The 22,980-nt window shown below is 39.4% G+C and overlaps 1 protein-coding gene and 1 pseudogene across 1 annotated transcript in view; both read right to left on the bottom strand.

Annotated features, from left to right (window-relative positions):
* The window catches only part of ACTL6A (actin like 6A), a 29,805-nt gene extending 7,033 nt beyond the window's left edge, over positions 1 to 22,772 (bottom strand). Inside the window, exons 1-11 of the mRNA XM_047099409.1 lie at positions 22,654 to 22,772; positions 11,896 to 11,972; positions 11,558 to 11,732; positions 8,500 to 8,600; positions 7,299 to 7,396; positions 3,905 to 3,999; positions 3,478 to 3,584; positions 3,291 to 3,380; positions 1,397 to 1,458; positions 1,006 to 1,120; positions 770 to 850 (exon numbers count right to left, since the gene is read on the bottom strand). Coding sequence (XP_046955365.1) covers positions 770 to 850; positions 1,006 to 1,120; positions 1,397 to 1,458; positions 3,291 to 3,380; positions 3,478 to 3,584; positions 3,905 to 3,999; positions 7,299 to 7,396; positions 8,500 to 8,600; positions 11,558 to 11,732; positions 11,896 to 11,972; positions 22,654 to 22,678 — 1,026 coding nt within the window. The 5' untranslated portion in view covers positions 22,679 to 22,772. The remainder of the gene's footprint in view (positions 1 to 769; positions 851 to 1,005; positions 1,121 to 1,396; positions 1,459 to 3,290; positions 3,381 to 3,477; positions 3,585 to 3,904; positions 4,000 to 7,298; positions 7,397 to 8,499; positions 8,601 to 11,557; positions 11,733 to 11,895; positions 11,973 to 22,653) is intronic.
* LOC124526418 (40S ribosomal protein S3a-like) lies at positions 16,850 to 19,026 on the bottom strand (annotated as a pseudogene).
* Positions 22,773 to 22,980: the final 208 nt, after the last annotated feature.

The raw sequence follows: 22,980 nt of genomic DNA, 5'->3' as shown, positions 1-22,980 counted from the left end.
CTTAGAAGCAGCAAGTGCCTGCTAGGTGGCTAGTTGAAACAAACATTTTGCATAGTCATCCAAAAGTCTTTTTTGAAACAACATGGTTTTTATACACCCCTAGCTATCAGTACTATGCTCTAAGCAAATGAATCAACTCCAACAATACCAAGGCAACATATGTTGGCTACAAATTGAATCTAGGGTTTAAATAACATATAATCAATCTAATAATTAATATGTGTATAATATGGAGTTAGTATTTAAAAGCTGGCAAAACACAAAAATTACGAAGGGTAAGAAGATCATCTAAACTAAACTCCATGTAAAAGTTACATAATTTAAACCCATACCTTCCTGAACAATAAAAAACAGCAAAACTGCTACATAGAAAAAAATCAATAATATATATTTTGGCTTGTCACATTTTAGGAACTCTCTAGAACAGCACTGTCCAAAAGAACTTCCTGTGATGACAGAAATGTTCCCTATCTGCGTGTCATACAGTAGCCATTGGTTACATTTATAATGTGGCTAGTGCAACTGAAGAACAGAATTTTAAATTTTTACTTCTTTTAATTTAAATTGCCACATGTGGCTGGTAGCTAGTACACTGGACACCGTAGCTCTAAAGTTTTACATTTTTCCTTTTCTAATACTTCATATTTTTACACATTCTAAAATGGACTTCAAAGTGAATGGCCAAAGTTGCCAACTTAAATAAGGATTCAGGGGCATTTCATTACCCTAAAAGATACCTTTATACCGTAAACAGGAGGCTGACACTTACTGGTCTGATGTCAATATCACACATTCCAACGCTTGTAGTGACAACGTGACTGACTCCCAGCATTGTATTTCCTGATAATCCCTACAACAAAATGAAAATGAGTAGTCACACAGAAGAACTTCAAACACAGCACACCCAAAAATCTCTACAGTCGGTCTTATGTAGGTTTTATATAATTACACAAGATGTGCACACACACAGGAAAGGCCAAGCTGATTATGAAATAGTGCTCACACCTTTACGTTGGAAGGGTCAAACAACCCTTCAGGAATCTTTAACCGCTCTGCTCCAAAGTCACAGTTGTACCCGTTGGGGAATTCATAATGAACAGTTGGCATCTGTGCAGCTACTCTGAAAACATATTAAACAACATTAAACAAAAGACCAAAAAAATTCTTCAAAATTATAAACTAAGAAATTATCAACTTGTAAGAAAGCAGAGTGAGAATCTTTCTTTTATGTTAATCAATAGTTCTTAACTTTTTACGTTTAGACCAGTTAAGCATACTCCACAATTTTTAACAAAACGAATCAATTTCTTTCCTCATTTGTAAGTATTTGGTGTTTAGAAGATTAGTATGAAGGTTTCAACGAGCTATTTTAAGTCTTGTAGACAAGAAGACATACTGTTCATCATAGGTTGAATCTGATACTTGAAGTACTGAAGCTTGAAAATCCTGGATAACACACTATGGATAAAAAAAAAAAAAAAAAAAAATTTTAAGAAACAGGTTAGAAACAGGCAATCTATACTTTTGTAACATTGTAGAGCTGTTTTTTTTTTTTTTAATGTTTTTATTTATTTTTGAGACAGAGACAGAGCATGAGCAGGGAAGGGGCAGAGAGAGAGGGAGACACAGAATCCGAAGCAGGCTCCAGGCCGAGCTGTCAGCATAGAGCCCGACGTGGGGCTCGAACTCACAGACCACGAGATCATGACCTGAGCCGAAGTCAGTTGCTCAACCAACTGAGCCACCCAGGCGCCCCTATAGTTTTGTAACATTGTATTTAAAATACTTTTCTTAATGAAACCGGATCACATTCCTGGATGGCTATGTCATTTCAAGGCTATAAACCTACCTAGCAAGGACTCTTGAGTATCAAGAAACCCAATTTTAAGTATTTGAACTAGAAGCTAAATTATATCATGTTTAAATTACAACAATTATGGAACACTGATGAGATAAAAACAATCTGAAACCCCCATACCTACCACAGTCCTGCATTACAAAACTGGTTTCAGAACATTGTTTTTTCCTTAAAAATAAGCCTAAAGGCAAGATTTCATTTTCTGAATGTATATACATGTGCACATACATGGCATCATATGTAACTTTTAATGACTGCACATAGTTTAAAACAATTAAAAATTCTGCTGTGAAATACATGTGACCTCTGGGCTGCTAAAGAAAAATCCTAATAGCTAGGCCAAACTGTTAATCAACTTCACAATTTTTCCTTCTACTGAACACCCACAAAAAATCTTCATCTTAGGTGCAAAAAAATGTGAGATAGGATATATCCCTCACATAGTAAATTATGACTTTCAAATCCTTTTACTATTAGAAATGAATGTACATCTGTAGTGTGAGAGGTTTTACTCACCTGTCCTCCTGTCAGTAAGGCATATGTTCAGAGAGGAATTTTTTAGTAAAAGAAACTCTTACTGTCTCCTTGCTATGAATAAGGACACTTTTTTTATATGGCTGACTGATGTTAAAGCAAACATAACTGAGCCATACTACCAGGTCTCTATAGACTAAAACCATTTTCTTAGACAAAAAAAGGTACAGAATAACATAATGCTTGTTTTTACTCCAAAACCAAAGTTCCTTCCAGGTCTCATCAGAGTAATCCAAATGAATATATACTAGTTTGTTGAGATAATTAGTTTGACAAACACAAAAACACCCCTTTCTTCTCAAAATAATAATTTTGTTTGCAAAATATCATTAAAAATATGAAGTGCTCACATTCTATTCAAAAACTTACAGCCTAGGTGGTGCCTGGGTGGTTCAGTCAGTTAAGCATCTGACTCCTGATTTCGGCTCAGGTCATGATCTCACAGTTCATGCCCTCAAGCCCCTCATTGGGCTCTGCGCTTGACGGTGCAGAGCCTGCTTGGGATTCTCTCTCCCTCTTTCTCTGCCCCTCCCTTCCTCACACGCTCGCTCGCTCTCTCTCTCTCAAAAGATTAAAAAAAAAAAAAACACACACACACACACACAACTTAGAGCCTGTAATACTCCTGTAAAGAAAATAAGGGTACTGGGGCGCCTGGGTGGCTCAGTTGGTTGAGTGGCCGACTTCGGCTCAGGTCATGATCTCGCGGTCCGTGAGTTCGAGCCCCGCGTCGGGCTCTGTGCTGACAGCTCAGAGCCTGGAGCCTGCTTCAGATTCTGTGTCTCCCTCTCTCTCTGACCCTCCCCCGTTCATGCTCTGTCTCTCTCTGTCTCAAAAATAAAATAAATGTTAAAAAAAAAAATTTAAAAAAAAAAAAAAAGAAAATAAGGGTACTTACATTACACATGTAGTTGTGCCAAGACCTTGTAACCTGTGGCAACTTCTCTTTTCTTTTCCAGTTTGCTGGAGATCCTTCACGAACAGCTTCCTGAGTACCAAGAGCATGTACTAGGTTAAGAGAGTTCATGACATGGGGCTGGGGAGCTGGAGATAAATTCCAAAATGAAAATTCAAGCATCACCTACTTTTGATGCAATCATATATGGAGGAATCAGTTCTATATTCATTTCTTGGAAGAGTTCTCTGCATTGCATAGTAATAAAGTCTCCAGCAAGAGGGGATTTCACGATGCCTATGAAAACAGATTAAACGAGGCTAAGACAGCATTAAAACTAAACTCCCTGGGACAAATTTCTTCTGTGTATTTATATATGAATAATCTTTTCAAGTAGAATCAACTGAACTATCTCTCTAAGCGTGAATGAAGCCTTGCATCAGTTTTAAACATGTGTTATATACTAAAGGTTTTTTAAAACTCCTAAAAAAAGAGATACTACTTGGAAACTGATATGACTTGATAGTCCAATTCACTGCTCTATCTCATTGTCTACGTTGTCATGACAGCTAACATCATCTCCTGTTTAACTCGTGTACCCTAGTTAAATACATTACCTTGCTGAAGGACATAGCCATCATGGACTGGAATTGCAGTGGTATGAGTGGCTCCACTGTCCAAAATAAGACCCGTGGAACGACCATTAGCAAATCTAGTATAAAGCATTAAGGAAAAGAAAGTATCAAGGTTCCAAAATAATGTTTATTATAAAGGGAAAATTTCATTAAGGCATTTTTAAATGTGTATTATGGCTTAAAATGTGTTAATCTAGGGATAAATATTGGTGTGAAGAAACTCTGGCTTAAAGACAAATAACAACAGGCAGGACTTCCGAAATGATGGTGAGAGGAAGTTAAAGAGACCTTTTATCCCAGAGAGACATCTGTTAAACTGGCCAAAATTAGCACAATCATTCAAACTCTCTGGAGCCAGAGTAAAGGACTTAAATTAAGAAGCAATGAACAAAATCAACAGAAAGTGGGTAAAAACAGTGGGGGGCTATGGCATTTGCGCTAGGAACTAAAACCATTCTCCACATAGGATTAAAGAAAAACCATCTCAGCAGTTTGGCAGCTGAGTGGCAGTTCCCACAAGTCAATGGGAAAGCTATTCCAGGTGGATTCAACAGTCAGCAAATATTGGCAGATCCCATCTTCCACAGCTCTGAGCTGCAGAAGGCCCATACCACGTGAGCATCATAAGCCAGTATCAGGAGCAGGGCCATGCACTTGGTCACCAAATATTTACTGCGCATTATGTGCCTAGTGACAAGTCTGGTGCTTAATAAGGGAGGGTAGTCCGTCTGGCACTGGCATTCCTGTGCACAGAAAGCACAAAAAGATGACCCCAAACTGACTCTGCCCTGAAGGATATCCTGTTTAGTACAGATCAGGAAAGCTGTGAAAATAACAGCTCACGGTGCCCCAGGGGTATACAGGAGAGGCCACCTAACCAATCCTGGGGAAATCCAAATAAGCTAGGGAGAAGACAGGGAACACAGGAATATGTGGGAAGGCCAGGAAGCAAGGGTATGCTGAGGTCAGGGAAGTGTAAGTAGTTCGGCAGAGGCTGAAAGAATGTGGACGATGATTCTGGCTTAAAGCAGCTTGGCAATTAACAAAGATCATTAGCATGGCAGTGGGAAGAACAGGGAAGAGAGGAGGAAGGGTTGCAGTAATCCCGGAAAGAGCTTGCACGTAATGCAGTGGCAATGGAGAGAAATAAATGGATCTGAGAGGTAGTGGGGAGAAGAAAAATCGGTCTTGATGAAGGACTAAATTTGAAGGGTTAAAGAGAAAGATTTCTGGTCTGGGCAACTACACAGAAGAAGAAGGAATAAATTCGAGGGGAGAGATTAATTCCATTTTAGACATACTGAGTTTCAAGTGCTTAAACAAAGAACAGAAAAAGTTCTACTAGGGCAGCTGATTGTGGGCCTGCAGCGAACAAGAAAGGTCTGGGACACAGAACAGATACGGATTTGGAATTTGTTAGTGTGTAACTGGGATCTGAAGCCAAGAAAATGGATAATTGAAACCAGAAAGAGCATGTCAAGAGAGATGAAGGGCTAACGGCAGAAAAGCAAGCAATGGGTAAGGATGATCAGAATCCATGAAATCGATGGCCAGAAAGACAGGTTGGTGAGTTATCTTTGCTATTACTGGTACTTTATTGACCTCTGGCCAACTATATACAAAACATTAATTTTATGCTCTGTAAGTACAATGTCAGATACAGTGATAACACACTAAAAAGTGGCATGAAGGTATGTGGACCTTCCTATAAATAACAATCATAAAGTCTAGACAAATTATCTTAAATGATCATTTTAAGATTCTGGAAAGTGTTCAAAAGCAGTCAAAATTTACCCAAAATTTATTTTCATAAAACTGCAAATGGAAGGGGTAAGAAGTTTATAGCTAACAATGCTCCCCAGCTCCATGGCTATGGCTTGGGAAAGCAGTGGTGGAAAACTGCAATTTTACCACCTTGAGGGAGCAGTAAAGGACTTCAGGGCTGAAAGAAAAGCTGGACACTTAAGGTAGAAATCCTAGAAGCCAGAGAACCACAGAATGGGTGAAAACCAAAATTAGAGTATAAAAGGTACCCAAATCTCTGACTGACTGCTATACTATTCAGGAGCAGGACTTCAGGGGGACCAACAAAAGCATGGAGAACAGAGAGTAATCCACTCTTTTTTTTTTTTTTTTTAATTTTTTAAATGTTTATTCATTTTTGAGAAAGAAAGAGACAGAGCACGAATGGAGGAGGGGCAGAGAGACAGAGAAACACAGAATCCGAAGCAGGCTCCAGGCTCCGCACTGTCAGCACAGAGCCCGACAAAGGGCTTGAACTCATGAACCATGAGATCATGACCTGAGCCAAAGGCGGACACTTCACCGACTGAGCCACCCAGGTGCCCAGAGAGTAATCTATTCTTGAAAATCAGAGCAGCACCTAAGAGTTCTGTGATTTTGCTACATTTTTAGATAAATGCATTCTCCAACAGTATGCAGCTTGGACAGCAGAAAACCTTCCTTACTAGCTTAACTTGTCAAGAGAACAGAGCCTGAGGTTGGCAGATATAAGAAACCAGCTATCAATGAAGTCAGATAAAACAATACTACTCTTCTCACTAATATTTTTGTTTTGGAAAATATAATTATCTTTTTCATTAAAATGTTATTTGTGTTAACCTTAAGGAGGTTTTTTTTTTTGTCATTATTAAGTGAATAAATAAATGTTAAACCAATTCTTAGTTTTCATTTCTCACAGTAATACTGACAGATATAACCAACATAAAGAAAATCTTTTTGGAGTCCTCAGTAATTTGTTAAAGTGTAAAGGAGTCCTGAGGATCCTGAGGCCAATAATGTTTGAGAAGCCAAAAGAATTTTTTTTTTTTTTAATTTTTTTTTTCAACGTTTATTTATTTTTGGGACAGAGAGAGAGACAGAGCATGAACGGGGGAGGGCCAGAGAGAGAGGGAGACACAGAATGGGAAACAGGCTCCAGGCTCTGAGCCATCAGCCCAGAGCCCGACGCGGGGCTCGAACTCACGGACCGCGAGATCGTGACCTGGCTGAAGTCGGACGCTTAACCGACTGCGCCACCCAGGCGCCCCCCAAAAGAATTTTTAAAGTAATACTAAGATGTTATTTGCCTTTTTCACGGTCACTCTCTCATGAGTGTATAGGGGAGTTTTCCAGAGACCATGTCATGTGTGAATGAATTTATTTGCATAAATTCATTTGCATAAATTCGAGAATGAATGCAAAAGACAGATATGAGAATCCAATGTTTCCTATTAAGACTGACCCTAAAGAGATTTGAAAAAAAAAAAGTAAAATAATTCCACTCTTCTCATAACTTTTTTGGTTTTGGAAAACAAAACATGCCCCACCACATTTACTTCTAAAGAAAAGCTGAATGTTACTCTTTCAAGGATACGCTGTCAAAACTGCAGTTTTGCAAAGGAAGAATGCAGGGATGTTGTAGTGTTCAAACATTAACTCTGTCAGTTTCTCTCTCTTTGCTCTAGTATTCCACTTGAGAAGAGGGAAAAAGAAATGTAAGTTATTTACTGTTTAAAAACTAAAATGTTGATTTATCTCAAGATTCAATACAGCACTATATTAAAAAAATATAAACATTAAAAACAGAATACCATAGAAAATAACCATAGAAAATACCATAGAAAATTGTGTATATTTATATTTATTTGTAAATAAATTTAATAAATATAATTTAAAATTTATTATTTAATAAAAAGTAAAATTGTTACTAGGAATTTTACAGGTTACAGACTTTCCACAGTACCAAAATCAGGATTCTTATAAAGTATTATTAAATCTTAAGAGTCAATCCAGTCATTTTAAACCACCAAATTCTCCTATTTAAGAGTTGCTACTCATAAAGGAAACTAGAGGTTAAAAACAGTAACAAAATATTGATAATTTATAATCATTATGCTAGCCTTCTGGGCTCTTTGTGGACTCTGTACCAAATGTATTTCACAAGAGACCTCGATCTAGTAATTTCTAGCCCTAGTTCCATATTTGACTCCTCTCCTGAAGAGGAGAATATAAAAGTGGATACACTCTGCCTTTGGGGCACAAGGGACAATTCATAAACCCAAATTGGAAGTGGCCCAAGGAATTCAAATGTTAAATCAATCCCTGGAAAAAATAAATAACCGAACCCCATTTAGGGTGCTTTGTTATTGTTCTTTGAATATTTTAATTATTAAAATAATAAAAACTTTATTTTTTTTTTTAAACGTTTATTTATTTTTGAGACAGAGAGACAGAGCATGAACGGGGGAGGGTCAGAAAGAGAGAGGGAGACACAGAATCTGAAACAGGCTCCAGGCTCTGAGTTGTCAGCACAGAGCCTGACACGGGGCTCGAACTCACAGACCGCGAGATCATGACATGAGCCGAAGTCGGCCACTCAACCGACTGAGCCACCCAGGCGCCCCATAAAAACTTTAATAGTATATAAAAATTAATCCCCCTTCCCCTAATTTTCAAAATTCAAAACATGAACTTCTATGCCTTTTTAAAGAAAAGGAAAACATTCTTCAAATCAGTTAAAAACAACAACAACAACAACAACTAGAGAAATTCAGAAAAGAAAGTCTTTGTCTTACCGGTGCTTCTGACATGAGAACAGGATGCAGGCTGGCTTCTGACTTGACATGCATTTTGTAGGTATGATCCAAAATAGCCTGGAAACTATCCCAATCTTCAACTACAATATAAGATTAATACCTTCAAAACAACCCTTAGTTGAAGATGAATACAGAATCTTTTAAGAGACTGTTTCTATGTTTTAGAATACTTTAATATATAGAACCTATTTATTTTACAGATTTATTTCATAAGATAGCACTTTATATAAACATCATCTTTGTCTTCTATAAAATATGGAACCTCTTTTTTGTTCATCCAACCCCAACAGTATCACAACCCCTAAGACCTGTCCTAAATGTAATCAGTGCATCTAATAGACCTAAAATACCAAATAAATATTATTCACTAAGTACTTACTAGAGGCACAGTATACAATTCGAATGGTAAGAGGAAATACAAAAGAATGGTAGGATCTAAACCTGATATTTAGAAAGTTTACAGTCTACCTGAAAAAAGATTAAAAGATATAAATATAGATACAGATATAGATATAAACCCTCAGAGAATATAACATGCCTTCAATTTGGCTTCCACTTAAACATTCCATTGAAAGTGCTTGCATTTCGCTATGACCTTTTTTTTTTAATGTTTTTTTTTTAACATTTTTATTTATTTTTGAAAGACAGAGCATGAGTGGGGGAGGGGCAGAGAGAGAGGGCGACACAGAATCCGAAGCAGGCTCCAGGCTCCGAGCTGTCAGCACAGAGCCCGACATGGTGCTCGAACCCACTAACCATGAGATCGTGACCTGAGCTGAAGCCAGACACTCAACTGAATGAGCTGCCAAGGCGCCCCTTGATATGACCTTCTAACAGACAAATCCAGTGGAAACTTCACTTGTAATATAGCTTGACCTCTTTACATTATCTGACACTATTGACTGCTCAAAAGTTTGCAAACCAGTTCTGCCACAATCCAAAGAAGAAATGTCATTACTTGTACAACATACTCCCACAGTCTTATGAGGCTTTGGGGGAGGCGGTGGCGGGGGGGGGGGGGGGGGTGACAATGAACTGCGTTAGTCATTCTAACTTTTCTCTTCCCCTCTTAGTATAACTCTCAATGTCACAGCTGAGAACAATGAGAATCACTGGACTTCTATGCTTCCAAAACTTTTTCTTCTCTTGGCCTTCTGAATATTCTATATCCCTAACTGTTCTTTCTCATTCTCCTTCATGGGCACCCTTTCTTCTCTTTGGTTAAACAGAGAACAGGTTTTCACATGGAAACCCATCCTCAACCTTTTTCTCATATTCCACACTCTTTCTGGCTAATAAATAATGCAACTCCATGTCTTAAAATCTTCTCACCTGCTGAATAGAACAGCACCTATATTCAAATACTTTGAACTCAAAAACAAACTCATTTACTTGCTGTACAGAAAAAGGCCTGCTTATAAGGCTGACCTTTTGCTGCCATCTGAGAACTTGACTGATAACCAGTTCCCTACAGTGATATAAAACTTTCCCTAAATGATAACAGTAGTTCACTGCACCTAAACTGTTTGTACAATGTGGTTTGTGCTGAACACCTTCTTTCCCTCTGGGAGTCTTGAATTTTAGTAAATTCTAGACACGTGGTACCTACCTACATGACCTCCCCCAGTAAAAATGGTCTCTAATGAGCTCCCCTGGTAGACAACATACGCGTTGTCACAACTCATCACTGGAGGAATTAAGTACATCCCATATGACTCCACTGTGAGAAGACCCTGCGAAGTTTGCCCTAGATTCCTCTGGACTTCACTCCATACCTTTTTTTTCCTTTGTCAATTTTGCTTTGTATCCTCTCAGTGTAATAAACCTTAGCCATGAGTACAACTATATGCTGAGTCCTGTGAGTCCTTCTAATGACTAAATGAACCTAACAGGGACCGCAGATATTACCAATACATTTGCCTTTGAAGACCGTAAAACTTGTTCCTTCCCATTCTATTCCTACTTCAATGTGTGGTACCCTCTATTCAATTACCCCAGTCAAAAATCTAGGAAACTCAATTATTCTCCTTTCACCTCTTTGATATCTCTCAGAGTCATCTCAAGATCTTGGCCATCAGTGATAAAATTTAAACCCTCTTCATTTCTCATCTGAATTCTCACCTCCCTAACTGATCCTCCTATCTCCAGTATCTCTCCCCAATCTAGCCTATGTACTGCTCTTAGAATAATCTCTCCAGCTGGCAAACACCCAACTGTTTAAATTCCTTTAGGGTTGGGATGCCTGGGTGGCTCAGTTGGTTGAGCAGCCAACTCTTGATTTTGGCTCAAGCCATGATCCCAGGATCATGGGATTGAGCCCCACATCGGGCTCCACACTGAGCATGGAGCCTGCTTATGAGTCAGTCAGTCTCTCTCTCTCTCTCTCCACCCCTCTCTCCCTGCATCGCACTCTCTCTCTCAAATTAGAAAAAAAATTTTTTTTAATTTTTTAATTAAAAAAAATTCCTTTGGAGTTATCTTTCAGTTGCCAGCTTAATACACCCCTGGCATGGTTTACAAGCCCTATGATGATTGCTCTCTGTCCACCACTCCTGCAACTGATGCTAATGCACCCCACTGTTAATAGCCATACTTAATTGATGATCTTTCTAATAAACATGTAAGCCGCTTCCACAGCTCCACCTCTTCACACATGCTGGCTGCTCTCCTTTACCGAGCCTTGTTAGTCAGGCTAATCCTTATTTATTCGTCAAGATTCAGTGCAAAAGTTACCTCCTTTATGAAAACCACCACTGATCCCCAATGATGGGAGTTAAATACCTCTCCTCTCCAATCCCACTGCTTATCAAACACAACATTTATCCCACATATTTGGATATCTACATCTACCTCCCTATGAGTTTCTTGAGGAAGAGGAACATGTTTGATGCATCTTTGTATTCTCAGTGCCTGGAACGTCAATTTGTGGAATTAAAAACAAAATACCTGATATTCAACTTATAAGAAGCCATTGTCTTATGTCTAAAATGTACCATATATACTCTATAAATCAAATCCATACAAGCAAACATCATACCCATCCCATTTTTTAGTGGTGAAATGGCCTCCGTATTCTCCCTGGGAACGCGCAGGGCATTAGTATCTATGTAATAGGTGGGGCCGCCTTGTTTGCCTTTATCACCATCTATTTCCATCAGTGTGCTTCCATCATCTCTTTCTACCACCATACCAATAGCTGTGGGGAAATCCACCTGGAAGAGTCAAAAACATAATACAAGTTTTACCTGCTTTATCAAGTAGTCATTTTTTCCCAACTAAAATCTTTTACCATAATTGAGTGTGAATTTCTGCATGAATTTAATTCTACTCAAGTAAATGATCCTTTCATATCCAATTAACTAACGCTACACTTACCTTGGGACAGTCCTCACCAGCATAACCAGCTCTCACAGTATAGGATCCAATGTCAAAAACAAGAGCTCCAACCTCATCTGAAAAAACAAAGGACAATTAACATTAACAACTTACAGGTCTCATATGAAAATTAAGAGTACTTAATGTGCTGGGGCACCTGGGTGGCTCAGTCGTTTGAGCGTCCGACTTTGGCTCAGGTCATGATCTCACAGTATATGGGTTTGAGCCCCGTGTCGGGCTCTGTGCTGACAGCTCAGAGCCTGGAGCCTGCTTTGGATTCTGTGTCTCCTTCTCTCTCTGCCCCTACCCCACTCGTGTGCTCTCTCTCTCTTAAAAATAAACAAACATTAAAAAATTTTTAATAAAAAAGAGTACTTAATGTGGTTAATATGAGAATGTAAAAAAGTTCTATTAAAAATTAAAACAGGTATTACATTCTTATTATTATAAGCTTGAACTTAGTTTTAAATACACCTTAAAATAAAGATTCATTCGGTTAAAATATAACAAGTCATACCTTGTATATCAGTAGAGGCTCAATCAGAAAAGAGATGGTACACTAACACTGGGTAATTTGCAAGAGTTTACTTATTAAAGGGACTATTTATAAAGATATAGGCACAACACAGGAAAACCAAAAGGGATAGTATGCTACCCTAGCACTAATAACAGATCTGTTGCCACCCTTAGAACTGAAGAAACACGGAAAAAGAATGGTTAGCAGAACCTGGAGAGAGTTGTGTTGGGAGGGCTACCTGATAGGAGCCGTGACCTTCAGTTGAGGGATGCAGTAAGCCATGGCTGACCCTGAGGGGAAGGAACCAGACTAATAAATATGTCAACCTCTCTCTTCCTCCTCTCTACTGCCTAGGGTAATCTTACAATTTCTCACCCAAACTGGGCCACTTCTGAATGCAAAAAGAGTTCCCTATTCATAATTATACAAGGACAAGAGGCATAAGGCAGGAAACATGGTTGCCCTACCACTGGCCAAGCCACAGGTTAACAGACCCACTGAGACAGTCAGTAAGGGTCACTCTTCAAGAGCACAAAGAGGGTGGAAATGGTGGAAAGTGGAGAGGCAAATGGAAGATATCCAGTACACTTAGTTGCCATTTTTTCATGTTAATAGAAATTATATCCCATGCAATTAGGATAGAAACTTAGCAAAACCCCAAAAAAAAGAGGAACCCTGAAGAGTAAGAGTTTAAAACATAATTACATAGGCCAAGTAAAAAGTTATCAAAGTTTGCACGTTTCAAAGATTTGTAGTAGATAAAGTTTATTTAATGCTGCAAAGAAAGCTGATTTTTTTTCACATTCAAATTCAGAGAAAAGCCTCTAATTATACTTTGAAAATATTTCCCCCAAAACAGCAATGGTCCAAAAACAAAACACTTGGGTTTTCCAGGCACTAATTTTTCATTTGTTTCAATCATTAAAAATAATAAAGAACTATTATTTATCTCCATTAAATTGGCAAAATCTATCTGATAAGACAAAGTACTGTCAAAGACATAGGGAAAGAGGAGCTCCTACACATTTACTAATAAAAGCTATAAACTGATACAACCCTAACGCTCAATTTAGTCATACACACTAAAGTTGAAAATGTTCACACACATGGTAATGCAAACTAGTGTAGCCACTCTGGAAAACAGTATGGAAGTTACTCAAAAAAATTAAAAATAGAACTATCCTACCACCCGGCAATTTATCCAAAGGATACGGTACTTATCCAAAGGATACAGGTATGCTGTTTTGAAGGGGCACATGCACCCCAACATTTATGGCAGCACTATTGACAACAGCCAAAGTATGGAAAGAGCCCAAATGTCCATCGACAGATGAATGGATAAAGAAAATGTGGTATATATATGTATGTACACACACACACACACACACACACACACACACACACACACACAATGGAGTATTACTTGGCAATCAAAAAGAATGAAATCTTGCTATTTGCAACTACGTGGATGGAACTAGAGGGTATTATGCTAAGTGAAATTAATCAGCTGGAGAAAGACAAATATCATATAACTTCACTCATATGAGGATTTCAAGATACAAAACAAATGAGCATAAGGGAAGGGAAACAAAAATAATATAAAAACAGGGAGTGGGACAAAACATGAGACCCTTAAATATAGAGAACAGAGGGTTGCTGGAGGGGTTATGGTAGGCAGGATGGGCTAAGAGGCATTAAGGAATCTATTCCTGAAATCATTGTTGTACCATATGCTAACAAACTTGGATATAAATTTAAAAATAAATACGGGCGCCTGGGTGGCTCAGTTCGTTGGGCGTTCGACTTTGGCTCAGGTCATGACCTCGCGGTTTATGAGTTTGAACCCGCATCGGGCTCTGTGCTGACAGCTCAGAGCCTCGAGCCTGCTTTGGATTCTGTCTTTATCTCTCTGCACCTCCCCTGCTTGCTCTTTCTCTCTGTCTCTGTCTCTCTCTCAAATATAAAAAAATATATTTTTAAAAAATTAAAAAATGAAAAATAAATTACTTTAAAAAGAACAAAAGTGGGAAACTCACAGTACCTTATTTATAGACTTAAAGTTACAGTAATCAAAACACTATGTTACTGACATACTATGATGTAGATCAGCGGACATATAAGCCAACAAAATAGAGAATTCAGACACACACACACACACACACACACACACACAAAGAAAATGTACACACACAGAAATTACACTTTTTATTTTCTCTACAGAAACTCTCTCACACACATCACAAGGAAACACGTTTAAGAATGTTCATTAGTTATGTGACCTTCAGTGATTTCTAACCTCTCTGCCTCAGTTTTCTTGTATGTAAACGTGCATAATAGTTTCTAACACATAGGATGTTATAATAAATAAATGTGTTAAATGCTTTAATGCACATAAGCACTTACAACAGGAATAGCACATAATAATCACAATAAGTGGGAGCTGCCATTATCATTATTATCACCACACTACTTGTCACAGGAAAAGATAAAAATAATCTAATGGCCTCTCAGTAGGGAAATAGATAAACTATAAATTATTCATACCATGAAATACTGTACAGCAGTTAAAATGAATGATCTAGATTTACATATCAATATGGGTAAATCTAAAAAAAAAAAATGACTAGTTTGAAAAGCTAGCTACTATGGGCGCCTGGGTAGCTCAGAAGTTTAAATGTTTGGCTCTGGTCATGATCTCACAGTTTGTGAGTTTGAGGCCCATGGTGGGCCGTGTGATGACCGTGCGGAGTCTGCTTGGGTTTTTCTCTCTTTCTCAAAATAAATAAATAAACTAGAAAGAAAGAAAGAAAGAAAGAAAGAAAGAAAGAAAGAAAGAAAGAAAGAAAAAAGGCTAGTTACTATACATACATACACACTGCAACACTGTTTAATTCATTATGGATACACACACACTTAGTATTAAAAATATGCATGGGGCCTGGTAATGCTGCATACCCAACTTCGGTTCTGTGGTTACCTCTAAGGAGGGAGAAAAGGGGACTCTATATGAATAACATTCTATTTCTTAAAATATCTCAGGCAAATATGGTGAAATATTACATCTATCACATACAAACTTACATATGTTTCATTATTAGTATATTTGAAGTACTAAAAATTGAGTTTTAAAATAAAGAAAAACCAATGATTATACAGATATTCATAGTGAAGAGATGGTATCTTTACAGAATAATAATCTCATTTTTATTTAAATAAAGAGCCACCTATTTTTATTCCTAATTTGAAAATTTAGGAAAATTCTTCATTTATTATACTTCCCATTCTCGATACAATTCTCTGATCCAAATTATTTTGTCTGAAAATAGGGGTCCTTAAAAGCAGAACACTGAGGGGTGCCTGGGTGGCGCAGTCGGTTAAGCGGCCGACTTCAGCCAGGTCACGATCTCGCGGTCCGTGAGTTCGAGCCCGGCGTCAGGCTCTGGGCTGATGGCTCGGAGCCTGGAGCCTGTTTCCGATTCTGTGTCTCCCTCTCTCTCTGCCCCTCCCCCGTTCATGCTCTGTCTCTCTCTGTCCCAAAAATAAAAATAAAAATAAAAACGTTGAAAAAAAAAATTAAAAAAAAAAAAAAAAAGCAGAACACTGCATTTGTTTTCACCATAGCACGTATACTCAAGTACAAACAGTAAAGTTAACAAATGACTATAAATTAATAAACTTTAACACTGACTGACTAATTACAATGTTGGGTAAAGAAATATCTTAACTAAATGAATTACTTGCCAGGTTAACCAAAATATTCAACTCTCATTCTCAAGGATCAAGGCTCTTAACCTTTTCTGTATCATGGACCCCTTTCACAAAGCTCTGGGCTGAAGTGTTTCCCCCTAAAATCTGTACATTGAAGTCTTCACCCCTAGTACCTTAAAATATGACTGTATTTGGAGATAAGGTCTTTAAAGAGGTGATTAAATTAAAATGAGATCATTAGGATATGCCCTAACCCAATATGACTGATGTCCTTATAAAAAGAGGAAATTTAGACACAGATATGTACAGAGGGAAGACCATGTGAAGACACGGGGAGGATGGCCATTCCAAACCAAGGAGAAAAACCTCCGAGGAAAACAACCCTGCCAGCACCTTGATATCAGACTTCTTGACTCCAGAACTGTGAGAACACTAATTTCTGTTATTTAAGCTACCCAGTCTGTGGTACTTTGTTACAGCAGCTCTGGAAAACTAATACAGATACATTAGGAAACTTAGGACTCCCTTCTTAGAATGTTCTAAAGTAGATTATAAAAGAAGCCAATTATAACAAAACATAATTCTACCTGTGGATTCCTTGGGGAGGTGAGGGACCCCACACTGGAACCCCTCCCTTAAATTACCCTCTCTCAGGTATATCTGCTCCACTCCTACGGCATCAACTTCTACTAATAATTTCAAGCTCAAATCTTTCTCTCAAGCCCTCACCTTTATCTAGATCCATGTCTCAAACTTTTTTAAAAAAACATCACAAATAAGATTTTTTATTTGTTACCATTAAATGTCTGGATTTTAAGAGATTCTTGGACTGGTGGCTCATATCCATCAGCTCGTTCAACTTTAGCAATGGTCTCTAGGGGTGCCTGGGTGGCTCAGTTGGTTAAGTGTCTGACTTCAGCTCAGGTCATGACCTTATGGTTCAGGAGTTTGAGCTCCATGTCGGGCTGTGCTCACATCTCAGAGCCTGGAGCCTGCTTTAGATCCTCTCCCTCTCTCTCTCCCTCTCCCTCTCTCATTCTCTCTCTGTCCCTCCGCCTCTCTTTCTCTCAAAAATAAACAAACATTAAAAAAAATTTTTTTAAAACAAACAAAAACTTTAGCACTGGTCTCATTTTCTGTAGCTTTTCCTTTTAAAAGAAAAGTGAATTACTACCTTCACCATGAAGCTCCATGAGCTCCCAATTCAAACTTGGGCTTCTTCAGCATTTTTACTTTTCTAACAAAGACATCATAGAGTGGAAAAATAGATCGGCAAACCTTGTTTAGATCTTTTCTGATGGTGTCTGGAATCAATTTATTTACCACTTCTTTCAAGTCATTTGTCTGCACACCTCAGGTCATAATCTCCATCATCATTTTCTGGATTTGGTGGACCTGTTGGTACTGAGCATAAGAGGTCTTCCGATTTGGATTGTTGCCTGTTTCGGTAAAACCAACATAAACTAAATGAAGCAAATAACCATCGGCAACCTTGACCTCAACAGGAGTTTCAACCATGGTTTGCCGTTTTTTTGACCATGAAGCACATTTTGTCATGGGTAAAATCCATGGCATGGAAATTAGTCAGGCAGTTTTTGCCCTGAACATCCTCAGTATTAGCTTAAATTTTCTAAATGCCAACTTCATCACTCTGCAGAAGGCTCACTTCAAAAACATGACCCTTAGGCAATCAGATACAATTTTGATTCCTTGAGTTCTTGTGACTAATGTTTTTCCAATATTTCTTATACTGAACACAGGTGGTGCTTTTACATCATACCAATTTTTCTTAGCAAACAGATCAGGAGCATCTGACTGCAGCTCAGCTCATGATCTCACAGTCCATGAGTTTGAGCCCAGTGCCAGGCTCTGTGCTGACAGTTCGGAGCCTGGAGCCTGCTTTGGATTCTGTGTCTCCCTCTCTCTCTGCCCCTCCCCTGTTCATGCTCTGTCTCTCTCTGTCTCAAAAATAAATAAAAACATTTTTAAAAATTTTTAAAAAGAAAAAGAAAAACAAAACAGATCAACCACTTTCTTCTTGACTCCCTTTCTGCCACCTTTCATAAGGCACTTGCTCTTGATGACCGCCATGATGCTACTCAGAGAGCCAAAAGGCCATACGACAAACTTCTTAGTGTACAACATTGATTCCTCCTGATGTCCCATGGTTACCTTATATTCAACATATCTGAAGCACTGTCTTCCTTTCCCCATCCTACTTAACCTAATCTTAGCAGTGCTATCAGTTAGTGGCCTAATCAGCAGAGACAAAAAACTAAGAATTGCGAATTCCTTCATATTTTCATACCCCTCACCAAGTTCTGCCAAACATTCTGCTAAATATTTCTCAATTCCCTTGCTCTTTACTACCATTGCCCCTGTCTTGAGTCAAGCTCTTATCTCAACAGGGAATTACTACAATTCCCTGTAAGTACTGTATTTCCCATCTCTTCATTTTTTCCATCCACCTTACAAACTACTGCACTGTGATCTTTCAAAATTACAACTCAACATATTGGTACATAAATCCTTCAACGAAAAGAGAATCATCTGGTGGTTTCCCATCATCTACAAAATAAAATTCAAGTCATTTCACCCAGTTGATATTCAAGACCTAGCAAAATCTGGCAGTAATCTCATTTCCCACTTTACACACTAGTATGACTGGATAATGTTGTCTCCTAAACACACCACATACTCTCACTCAGCTAATTTTTGCATATGCTGTCCTTCTCCACTCTTCTTCCATCATCCCTACAACCTCTCTTGTAAAGTCCTCTGACTCCCCAACAATGAGTTAATAACTTTCTTCTCTGTTCTACCTTTGTACCTTCGACATATCGTCATTACCAAACACACTTTGTTGAATTACCCTTTCTCATCAATATAAAATTTTATAAATGATAAGATACACCATCTCTTCATGCACCAAGAAAAAAAGCATGCTGCCAATTAAACTCTGCCACACCATCAAGAAATATTCCATGTCGGGGTGCCTGGGTGGCTCAGTCGGTTAACTGCGGACTTCGGATCAGGTCATGATCTCACAGTTTGTGGGTTCCAGCCCTGCGTCTGGCTCTGTGCTGACAGCTAGGAGCCTGGAGCCTGCTTTGGATTCTGTGTCTCCCTCTCTCTCTGCCCCTCCCCTGCTTGTGCTCTGTCTCTCAAAAATAAATAAACATTAAAAAAAAATTTTTTTAAGAAATATTCCATGTTAATTATACTTGAATTAAAATTTAAAAAATATTTAATATGTAAAATAGAAAAACTTCAAAAAGAAAAGAAATATTCCAACTTCAGCTCTTTAAATATGGGGAGGGGGGAATGTACAACTGAAGTAAATAAAATGCAGTGTCTATTTATTTGACTGCCTCACCTGTAAGACTGAGCTTCTTGGAGACAGAGGCTATACCTACTGGTAAATTTTTTTATGAAATGAAAATCTAGGGGTACTGGGTGGCTCAGTCGGTTGAGCACCCACTTTGGCTCAGGTCATGATCTCACGGTTCATGAGTTCAGGCCCTGCATCGGGCTCTACGCTGACAGCTCAGAGCTGGAGCCTGTTTCAGATTCTGTGTCTCCCCCTCTCTCTGCCCCTCCCCAGCTCACACAGTCTCTCTCTTCTCAAAACTAAACATTAAAAAATAAAAAAATAAAAATCTAATAAATCAATTATGTTCCTATCTTAATGAGAGGCAAACTAGACACAGAATTTTAATGTAAGACTCCTGATGCTTACAATTTTGCATCTGCTTTTTTTTCCTTTTTCAAAGGTATAGGTCTATCTCCTGTACCTCATGTTGTTAACAACTAGAACCAATGAACACAAAATAGAATGGCAAAGGGACATAGGAGACTTAAACCATAACCACAGAGGTCTGGATATTTAAAAACCAGGATACAATTTCTAATGGATAAAAGTCCTCAAGAGTTGGATCCCTTATCTACTAAAAACACAGTTTTCACTTTTCTGAAGATATTGATGCTTTTCTGGAGTAAATGGGTTCCAAGTTTAAAGGTGTGGTGGTTTTTCTGGGAAAACATGAAACAATGGTGGCAATTTTCTAACCTGGTCTTAAAACATTCCAAGATAATACTGAAGGCTAATAACTTTGGGAGAAAGTGGGAAGATCATTTTTTGTTTGTTTGTTTGGACAGGGTACACCCAACTCATGGGGATGGAGATTTTGAGAAAATTTTAAGGTTAGAGATCTGGGGGGCAGGAGTGCAGGAATGATGAAACAATTTATCAAAGATGGCCTGTTTATTTTTATAATGCAGAGTTTGAAGTAAAGGAGCACCATGAGAGATAGTCACAGGAACAATGAGTAGGTCCAGAAACCAGTTAGAAAGTATAGAAATCTGGGTAAATTATGCATTATACCTAACGCTAAAGATCAATGTCAGATCTAGTCAGAAATCATTATTAGAATAAGACAGCCATAAATTTTAAAATTTAAACTTCAAAGATCTTTTCAATAAGCAAGTCAGTTAAAAATACAGCTTCTTAAGTTAATTATTCAAAACCTAGGAGAGAAGAAGTTTGGTTTCTTCTCACAATACACCCTTTGGAAAATGTCACCCAATATAAATACTGACCATACAGTGGTAGCACAAACACAAAATCATACACTTATTTTCGTAAGTTTTAAATATTTTGTATGTGGAATAGGCTTTATGGCATATTCCCCTCCTAAGCAAATGAGAAAAAGGATGTTTATTCTGAATACCTAAACCATACATGAATATGCTGTGGCTACACAACTGAAAAATGACTTATGGAGAAACAACCAAAAAACTTTTTATTTTTAAAATAGGAAAGGGTTTTACCGAAATGCCATCTTCAACCCAGAGATTCTTGTTCCCCATTTCTTAGGAAGTTCGATAACTCTTGGCCAGTTCATCTTTTCCATATTACTTTCTTATTCCGTAATACAGGGACAGCATTACCATCCCCTATATGGTTGTTATAGATTGGACTAATGCATGTATTAAATGCAACACATGAAAAGTCTCTGGGAACGGTTCTTAGTACACAGTATGCACTCAATAAATGTTTGCTGCTGGTATCATTAATATCCATTTCTGCCTCAGTCATATTAAACAATGCCTTCAAAGGAAATACTCCCAGACAGCCTCTAAGTCCTTGGATCAGTGAACCTAAAGGTCAGAATAGAGTCAACAGCCTCCGTAAGGCAAAGGCACAAAGATCCAGGACTGCATCTTCAGATGAGGAAGAGGTAAATCATGAAGATCCACTAGGCTTTCTCCAAAGTAAAAAATGGGAAACTACAGACGCTCACATGTGAGAAATCAAAACCAAGAACATAAACGGGAAAGAAGGGGCTGAGGGTCAGCATATTACTTCAAAGAGACTCTAGCTACACTCCAAAAACTCCTAAGAACTTTGAAAACCCAATTTCTATCCCCTACCTGTAAAATGCCATCCTCTTCAGAAACAGTATCCATCCTTACTAGACACAGTAACAAAAGCAACACTTCAAATCTGTCACCTTGTTCTGGAAACTCCTCAAACACAACACAAACCAGAATCATATACATCAGTGCTTCCTCTACCTGTCTAGCAAGAATGGAAGCTCTGATTCAGTATATGTAGACTGGAGCTTGAGAGTCTGCATTTCTAAAAAGCTTGCAGGTGATGCTGACTCTTCTGATCATGGACCACACGTTGCGGAGCCACGTATAGCATCATCTCATTGAATCTTCACAACCTCACCACTGGGCAGGAATTATCTTTCCCAAAATGAGCCCGAAGTTGAGAAAAGTTAAGTAACTTGCCCAAGGCTAAAGCGCTCAATACATGGTGGGGCTGAAAGTACAAGCCGGGTCTGCGTAACTCCCAGACCCGTGTCAATCTTTCCACCACACTACAGCCTGCCCAAGAAAAGCATCTGTAAGTTACAGGTGTTCCCATGGGTAACTATGGAGAACCCAGTCAACAGGCAGAAATTACGGAAAGGTGTGAGGCTGCTGAGCACGGAACGAGGAGGCTGCGTCGGGAGTGGCCGCCACTCCTCCAGGCAGTGGTACCTCTCTCGGCTCGCTTTACCCTCCAAGGGACTTTGCGGAAACCTTCCGTCCACGCTTGCAAACTGCTGGAACCTCCCAAGTTTAAACACACGCGCGCGCCCCGATGTCGCAGACTTGTGGAGACACCGGGGGAGATGCGACCCTGCGGCTGGCCACTCAAGCCGGGGTTCTGCGGGCCGACCCCCTTGGATGAAGTGCCCGCCCAGCCCGAGGCCGGAGAGCACCCCCAAAACCCTGCTCCTCCGGGGGGCCAAGGCTGGAAGGAACCGCAGGGGGCGGCGACTCCGGGCGCCCAAGGCTCTCAAAAGAGCCGGGTGGGCTCCGGGGGCGGGCAGAGCGCGGGGCGGGGATGGGGCGGGGAGGCCGGGGTCCCGAGCGGGGGAGACCGGAAGGGGCCGCCGTGGAGGGGAGGGCTGGGGGCGGCGGTTATAAAACCCACATGCTAAAAAGGCGCGCTCTCTCGTCCGGCCGCACTCACTCACCTCCCCCGTACACCCCGCCGCTCATGGCTGCTGTCCGCGCGACTCCTACGCTAAAGGCCACCGGGCGAAGTGACTGCGACGGCCGCGAGTGTGGGTCCCGAGAAGCACTAACCCCCTACCCCCTTAACTTCCACCGCCACCCCCCTCGGGCAACAAAGCCGCGTCCACACACCCCGGAGCTCAGTCACACTTGCTGTCTGCTCTTATCAGCCAATCACAAGAGGCCCGGGCACCCTTTAGCCAATCAGAAAGAGGTTGTGCTGCATCCCTGCCGCGGCACAGCCAGTTTAGCCAATCGAGGGCAGCCATGGAGGCGGGGAAAGGGTA

Source organism: Lynx rufus, unplaced genomic scaffold (assembly GCF_022079265.1).
Source record: "Lynx rufus isolate CCGP_SWC_20201006 ecotype Redwood Valley unplaced genomic scaffold, mLynRuf1.p SCAF_5, whole genome shotgun sequence".
Taxonomy (NCBI): Eukaryota; Metazoa; Chordata; class Mammalia; order Carnivora; family Felidae; genus Lynx; species Lynx rufus.
Note: the sequence above shows the minus strand (reverse complement) of the source record. Positions and strands in the feature narration are given on the sequence as shown.